General features: G+C 41.8%; 1 protein-coding gene across 1 annotated transcript; it reads right to left on the bottom strand.

The window, feature by feature from the left end:
- Window positions 1–2,367: 2,367 nt before the first annotated feature.
- Window positions 2,368–4,984, bottom strand: LOC308299525 (G-protein coupled receptor 182-like). Its single transcript, XM_080743315.1, has 2 exons — window positions 4,867–4,984; window positions 2,368–3,959 (listed from the first exon to the last, which is right to left on the bottom strand). The coding sequence occupies exon 2, from the start codon at window positions 3,954–3,956 to the stop codon at window positions 2,853–2,855; it is 1,104 nt and encodes a 367-aa protein (XP_080599441.1). The 5' UTR covers window positions 3,957–3,959; window positions 4,867–4,984; the 3' UTR covers window positions 2,368–2,852.
- Between the last annotated feature and the right edge of the window lie 3,354 nt (window positions 4,985–8,338).

The raw sequence follows: 8,338 nt of genomic DNA, 5'->3' as shown, positions 1-8,338 counted from the left end.
TTTTTCTAGTTAAAGAATGTGCTCTTCACAACCACTATTAGACTGTAAAACATGTCTAAATGATATAAGCAGTTACTAAGCATATGTTTCATAAATATTTCTTATTATTGACATATGAGATAGATACATAATATACTGTATATATCGATTGCAAAACATCAGAGTCCCATGAAATATTTTGACCTGCAATGTTTTGGTGGTGCATCAAATCCCTGCAGAATTTGATGTACCACCATTTGTTTGTTCTCCGCCAGGCGACAGCGTGGCGCAGACAACTTCATACTGATGATACTAATGATATTATGAAGTCATTATTAGGAGTGCAGGAGGAGAAACAAAGGAGATGTATTTCTCTTTGAAGAGCCATTAAGTGGCACACGTTTATTTCACAGAAAAAACAATAACAGACCTGTCGCACACGTCAACACCTCGGGGGTGTTCATTACTTCTTTAAGGTAGCTTGTATGCATTAAAGGAATGGAACAAACTAAGGTAAACATGGGTGAGATTGCTGTGAATTATAACTGTAATAATCAATAATTGTCCTGTGTGTGTATATCCACCACATATATGTATGCCTTTTTATGTTTCTTTAACCGTGACTTAAAGTCCCTGTGAACTTGCCGTAATAATAAGTATTCTCAGTTCGTCACAATAATGTGTTATTAAATAACCCGGCCAAATTTGAATGAAAAAACAAATTATAGTGTATAACATTTTCGTTTCAAAATCATGCAAAAGGGTATTTCCTCATCTATTCATTCTGCTCTGAATCAGAATTTATTGTTACATTACAGGATTACAACTTCATCATGATTCACATCATCAGGTGAAATCATTTTTTTTTCATGCACACTCCATCATAGCATTTGTAGTATCAGGAACTGTGTAAATCAGGGTTCCCCGATTAGTTTTCCCCAAGGGCCGAATTATGTCTAGGGTACCAAGCCGAGGGCCACAGCATTGCATGGGGCAACGGCGGCGTTCCCGCTACTCCAGCGACTGCGACAGTTCAGATATCGTCGTTGTCGGGTGAAAATCTTGTATGTCCAAAACCGTTTGTTTTGCATTTATCATTTTAAAAATTATTTAAACTAGTGAAAACAGCCGATCTACGCGAGGCGTTGTGTGCTTGTAGATCTGCTGTTTTCACTACTTTTGTGCGACTTGTATGCGAAAGAACGTACAAATTTGGAGATACGAGATTTCCACCCGACAACGACAATATACTAGTGTTGTTGCTGCTCTTATACCACCATTATTACTGGGGTTGGTGTGGGCCAGACAGTAGCCAGCCCATAGGGCCGCCTATTGGGGAACCCTGGCGTACATGGTGTTTAAAACAATAGCATCAGGTGCAGATATGTGTACATAAACGTGCCACCCATGAGGCAAGATTAAAATCAGCAGCAGGTGCAGTGTTCCTATAGGTTCACACGACCAGAACAGGTAAGAGTCTTCATGCAACAGGTAAATCCACATACAGTAGTCTAAAGGTAAATCCACATACAGTAGTCTAAAGGTAAACCCACATGTATTATTCTGCACTTCTCTCTTCCAGATGTTTGTGACCTTTGGCCACCCTAAGCCCAGGTATGAACAGAAACCAGTGGTGTAAAGTAGCTAAGTACATTTTACAGTACTTTGTACTCTGTACAGTACATTTGAGGTACTTGCACTTTACTTGAATATTTCCAATTTCCAATACTTTCACTTCTAATACATCTCAGATCCAAATATTGTACTTTTACTCCACTATATTTATTTGAGAACTTAAGTTACTTTTGATTATTATTACGAAACATACATCAACCACTTCAATACATTTTGGACATTTGCAAATAGCCAATCTACAGGCTCAAAATGGGTTGCGACCATAGGTTGCGACGCATTGTGAGCTTGTAGATCTGCTATTTTCAAAAGATGTTTTTTACATTTTAAAACTTCAAATGAGACATTCTGCCAATACTTTAGTACTTTTTAATACTCAAGTACATTTTTAATTCCGGACTTCTGCTTGTAACAGAGTGTTTCTACGTTGCAGTATTGATACTTTTACTTATAAGTAACAAACGTGACTACTTTTCCCACCACTGACAGAGACCCTGAACTTCTCGTTCTCCCTCTTCTTATCACCAAGTCCACATTGTTATTAGAGGTGGAAAGAAGCTCACCCTGGCAGCTGAAATGGAAGTCACAGGATCAGCTTGGACTTCCTCACAAAGCAACACAAAATGAGATAGTGTACTGCAACTACAGTGAATACAGTAGCCTATGTTGCTTACATTTCCTAAAATGGATAACATTGAGGTTATTTTATTGCACAACACTGCATGTGTTATATAACAGCATTTAGAACCAGACAATGTGACGATTTAAGTTTAAAAACTATAATAATACAACATTTCCAATACATTTCAATGTTTTCAAGATGCTTAATAGTCAAATGGATCGGTCTTATCTTGTACTGACCCAACAGTAGAGCTGTTTACATTCTTTGTTACTACTATAAGATCCTGGATGTTGCTATGAGTTTCTGTCAGAGTGAAAACATTCAAACAGTTCCTTTCCTCCACTGTTTTAAATGTGTTAAAAGAAAAAGGGGATGATGATGATGAGCCCACCATTCTAACAATACAAACATCACAATGAGTCTTTGAAAGAAATGTGCTACGAATTATACTGTGTAGAATCTGTGCCTCTGCCTATTACAATTTAAGATTTCTATCGAATTTTACTTTCATTTCCACTGGTATTTATCTTGGTATTCTCCATTTTGAGAAAGTCTTGGAACTGTATATGTTTGCATAGATGTAACAGAAGCCCATTCTATCAATAAATCACCAGCTTTCTTATGACTCAACATCTGAGTGACTGGTGCTCACGTCGCTTATCCTCTGCTGCTTCCCTGCCTCTTTTCTCCCTGTGTCAGCCACGTTAGGCTGGGACCCTGGTCCCATCTGAACCTCTCTGGGTATGAAGTTCATCACTGTATTGATCAGGTTGTTGCGGAAGCTCTTGCTGAGGAAGCTGTAGAGAATGGGGTTGGCGATGCAGTGGAACAGGGTCAGGGATCGCATCACAGTGTATGAGAAGTAGAGCACCTCAAGTGTATTACAGCTAAGTAAAACAAAGGGGCTGTCGAGTCCAGGATCTTCATGTAAGAAGTCTATGATTAACAGAATCTTCACCAGGTGGATCGGCAGCCAGCACACCACGAACACCAGTGAGTAAACGTGCACCAGCCACACTTCTCGCCGGCCCTGCACATCCAGAGCCGAGCGAACCGCGCGAGCTATGAGGATGTTGAAGGTGATGATGACAGCCGCAGGGCCCAGGAACTGGAACACTGTGGCAAAGAATTCATTCACGATGTACCACTCTATTGCATTATGCTCAGGCATCACGTAACAGCCCGGCTCGTCCCATTCAGTGAGTTGCACATGAATGTTCTTCAACAGTGCCAGGATGAAGGATAGCAGCCACAGGCCTCCGCAGAGCAACCAGCGGCGCCGGCCCACCACAGGGAAGCAGGTGGCAGATGAAGGCCTGGTCAGGGACAAGTAACGCTCCAGGGTCATGAAGGCCAGGAAGAAGGTGCTGCTGTAGAAGTTGGCCACATAGATGAAGGCGGTGACCTTGCAGAGGAAGTGACCCCACAACCACACATGGTCCATGGTCACCTCCATCATGAAGAAGGGCAAAACCACGATCACCATGAGGTCCGACAGGCTCATGTTGATGATGCAGAAGAGGACCCCGTTGGCCGAGTGGCGCCGGCGCCAGTTGACCCAGACGACCACAGTGTTCGCCAACAGGCCCACCGTGAAGACGAACAGGTAGAGGAGGAAGAGTGCAATGCGCCGGCCATCCGTGTTGAGGTGGAGAGTGCACTCTGTGATCCACCACGGTGTGTCATTGTGAATGGAGTGGTTGCTGTGTTCATCAAGTGACATGGTCTGGAATTAAAAGCACAGAGGACATTGTTTCAGACTCTGGGTTCTATTTTGATTGTCTTAAGTACCAGCTCTTATGCCGTAACTTAAAGGCCTGTCCATACTGTCTCCGACCACCAAACCTTTAGTCGGAAAGGTCCAGTTCAACCACAAAATTACATCACTCGGATCTTCTGAAAAGTATTACCCCGAATTAGAGTTTCGAAAGCTGCAAGTCGGAAAGTCGGAACACTCCGAGTTTGGTGGTTGGAGACAGTATGGACAGGCCTTTAAGTTAAGGCATAAGAGCTGGTACTTAAGACAATCAAAATAGAGCCCTCTGTGTCAGAGACAAGCGTTTGATTACATTTTCAAACATTACATAAGAAAAGCACAGTACAAAAGGAGGGTTGTCTAGGTAAACATGCTGGGCTTTAAAAATATGATTTTCCAGGATATTCTAAGTGGCTTATAATAGTAGTGCAGTTAGAAAAGGCAGTTAGAACCCTGTTTCACAGATTGTGTGAATCTATGCCTTGTTTGGAACTCAGTGCATGCTTCAAATTCATCATTATAGTTTGAATTGCTCGCTGTACTGGGTTCAGTGCAATTCCTTTGTGATCTCCACCAACAATCCAGATAAATATCCATCAAGTTTGTATATGTGGATGAAAGCTGTTGCAAAGCACACCGTGACCATCTTTAACTGCATATTTCTCCTCATCTTTCTCTCCCTGTTTCCTGTCCATCTCCATGTACACTATACATTCAAGGCAGAAAAGCCCCCAAAATCTTAGAAAAAGTACCAGTACTGAAATGTGCCAACTTTCCACAATCAAAATACACAAACGTATCATTCACAAAATGATCTAAGTAAATAGGAAAAGCCACATCAACAGAATTTGAGGAAGTGCATTGGTCATATTATTACCTTGATATGTTGGTGTGTGGAGAGGATCAATGATGAAGAGGTTCGTCTCAGAATGAGCAGCTTGGTGTTTGTGTCAATCACAACAAGACAAGTTACACAACTCTACCAACTCCTGGACTATCTGGGCAGTCAGGCAGCCTGAGATTCTCCCCGCCTATCGGCCACTAGCACACATTTGGACACAGTCACACGCACGTGCGCGCGCACACACACACACACACACACACACACACACACACACACACACACACACACACACACACACACACTCTCTCTCTCTCTCTCTCTCTCTCTCTCTCTCTCTCTCTCTCTCTCTCTCATGAGATCTAACAGGACATCCTCAGTGACTTGGGGGAGTGGTGCAGAGCAGCAGGAAAGCACACAAAACTAAATTTCTAGGTATTGGGCTGTTTTTTTAACTAAGATTTGTTCTGGCTTTTCTGCCTTTCCTGATAGTTCAAGTGAAGATGGACAGGAAAGAGGGAGAGAGACACGCAGCGAAGATCGTGGGTAATGGGATTTGAATCTGCAATGCGCTGTCAGGCTGCATGAGCCAATATATCTGGTATGTGCCACATATATACAGTATATAGGCCAGCAGATGCCCAGCTATTGGGATCTTGGAGGATCTAGTGAAGTACAATCTCAACGACATAACTGAAACACATTGTTGTCCCTGTTTATATTTTCACAGAATAATACTCCTGCCTGACAGGAGTGTGTGTGTGTGTGTGTGTGTGTGTGTGTGTGTGTGTGTGTGTGTGTGTGTGTGTGTGTGTGTGTGTGTGTGTGTGCCTGCACGTGTGTGTGTGTGTGTGTGTGTGTGTGTGTGTGTGTGTGTGTGCGCGCGCGTCAGCGTGCATGCATGTACGGTATGCATCTTTCTTGATCTGGCTACCACACATTTCCAGGGTGTTGAATTGTAGATATTATTAATTAATTTAATACATTTTTCTATAGGGTTCTATGGAGTCTACCTGCCAGTCTCTCTAAACCCACGTGCATCCTGTGGTCACTTGATGGCAGTGTATCTTTTGGCACACTAGCCCTTACCCGTTCAAAGGGTAACAGGTAGACTCGCCGAAATGAAGGTCGCCGGAAAACGTGGAAGAGTCGCCAAGGAAGGCTCACCAATTTCGGTGGAATTCTCGCCTGCCGGATTTGGAATTGTCGCCGACAGCTTTTACATGTCGCCGACAGTGTCGCCGACGTTTTTGGAATAGTCGCCTATATTTATACCATTATAGACAACAAAGGTAGACTATAAAGGGAGTGAGTGAGTGAGTGAGTGAGTGAGTGGGGTATTCAAGTGAGTGTAGGCTACCCTACCCATATCAATGTCACCCATTCACACATAACGTTTGCACAAGTGTCCACCACTTTGCAGATCAATTACCCTAAATAATAGTTACAGTATGCTACAACATGTATTCTGTGCTATTTAGAGAAACTATAAGCTTTATAACTGTACAAGCTGGCTGCTGGCAACTTTGTCTCTGACCAACGACTACAATGTATTGGATCTGTAGATTTAATAGCAGCATGTCTGACTGCACAGATCGCTTCGTTGGGATTAAAACCGCTCGTAGTCCGACTCCCACAGTGGTGCGGTGGTACGTGGCTTTGGAAATAAACGTCATGAAACTTTACCTTTTTCTATGCAAACTTCTAATAAAGTCTTCAATCAATCCATTTCATCCTCCATGACACAAACTACTTTAACCGAGCCTATGCTCGCGCCTCCGACCAAGACGACACGAGGTAAACTGTGCGTGCAGCTGTCAGTGTGTGCCAGGGACGTGCAGAGAATGTTAGAGAGGCAGGGGCTGACACTTCTAAAGGAGGTCAATTCAATTCAAAGGAGCTTTATTGGCATGAGAAAACATACGTTTACATTGCCAAAGCAAGTATCACAAATAAAATAAAATAAAAACAGTTGAAAATGGGGAACATAGGCTACAGTTGGAGGGGGTACAGCATTGTGTAAACAGAGCTATGTCGCATTGTGACATTTTATATAGGCCTAGGGTACAAATTGGTCAATTCTTTCAACATAAGATGTTGCATTCAAGTTCAGGAGCTGCATTCATGTATGGCACGGAAAAGGGCGCTTGCATTTCTTTCACCATAAAAAACTGCATTCATGGTCTAGACTGGAGAGGGCACTTTTTACAGGTGGATAAAAGGGCAGGGGCTCAAGCCCCCTTTGATGTCTAATGCACGTGCCACTATATGTGCTGAGTCGCGGCTCGCAACATGATGCTGTCAGACAGTAAAATAAAACTTTGTGGATATAGTTTGATATAATTAGGCCTACATTTCTGTTGATGTTTCAACCAAGGGACGAGTTTATTTTATTTGTGATTCCCCCATATCCATATAAAACACTCATGATAGCTGATACAACATAAGTAGACCTAAATTACATTTCACAGAAGATCTTTTTAATTAAAATGGAATGCTCAAAACACATTGCTTCGCTTCACGATGCTGTGACTGTGAGCTTGTAGATCGGCTATTTTCAATACTTCATAATTCAATTTTTTTATTTATGGAATTTCTTAGATGTGTTTGCTTGATTGAAAATAATAATAGGCCTACATAATCATGCGGTCGATCGGTGAACTGATGCACAGAGGAGGCATCATAGCCTATAGCCTACACACTGGACCCGTTGTACTATATATAGGCCTAGCTATAGCCTAGCTTTTGTCTTGAAATAAAAGATAATTTGACAGACAACAGTTATTGCAGTCGGGGTTAGGCTATATTTCTTGCAAAAGATTTTAAGACAACGGGTGTGCATAACCTTACATAACAAAGTTGCTTTCATACTAGCTTTTTATTAGTGAACTAAAACAATATTTGACAGATATGACTAGCTAGCTTATACATTTTACTTATGAATTGGAATGTTATATTATAGCAATTGGTGCAACAATGATATATGGAACACTAATGGAGAGACATGGCACGCATTACGCGTCGTGCGTAATGCCAGCCCATTTAATTGCGTTTTGCCATTGCCATATGGACAGAGAGATTTCTCTATACGGGGCCATGTAGAAGTAATCAAAGCCATCAGCTGTAAATGATCAGTCAATCAATTGAAATGGTACCCACGTCCGTTTAGTTTGGCAGGTCCTGTGCAGGCTGAGTTTGAATCGTTTTTTTACCGTCATATCAGACGGCGATTTATCTCCGACACAAATTGTCTATAGGCCTATAATAGCCTACAATAATTGGCTGGGATGTAGGCCTAATATTAGGTCTACAAGTGTGATGATGTGAACTCTAAACGTTCCCCTAATCCCTACTTGACGCAAAGCTATAATATTCATGTGATAGCCTACTCTATAATGTCAGGTCTAAGTTGTGGCATTTAGTAAATTATTTCTATTTGATACCAGTGACATGCATTCTGAGACTCTATCAGAATGCATTGATTTAATCGAATCTTAAAAAAAATAAA

Source organism: Nannobrachium achirus, assembly GCF_963921795.1.
Source record: "Nannobrachium achirus genome assembly, chromosome: 15".
NCBI classification, from domain to species: Eukaryota; Metazoa; Chordata; class Actinopteri; order Myctophiformes; family Myctophidae; genus Nannobrachium; species Nannobrachium achirus.
This window is presented reverse-complemented; position numbering and strand designations above follow the sequence as displayed.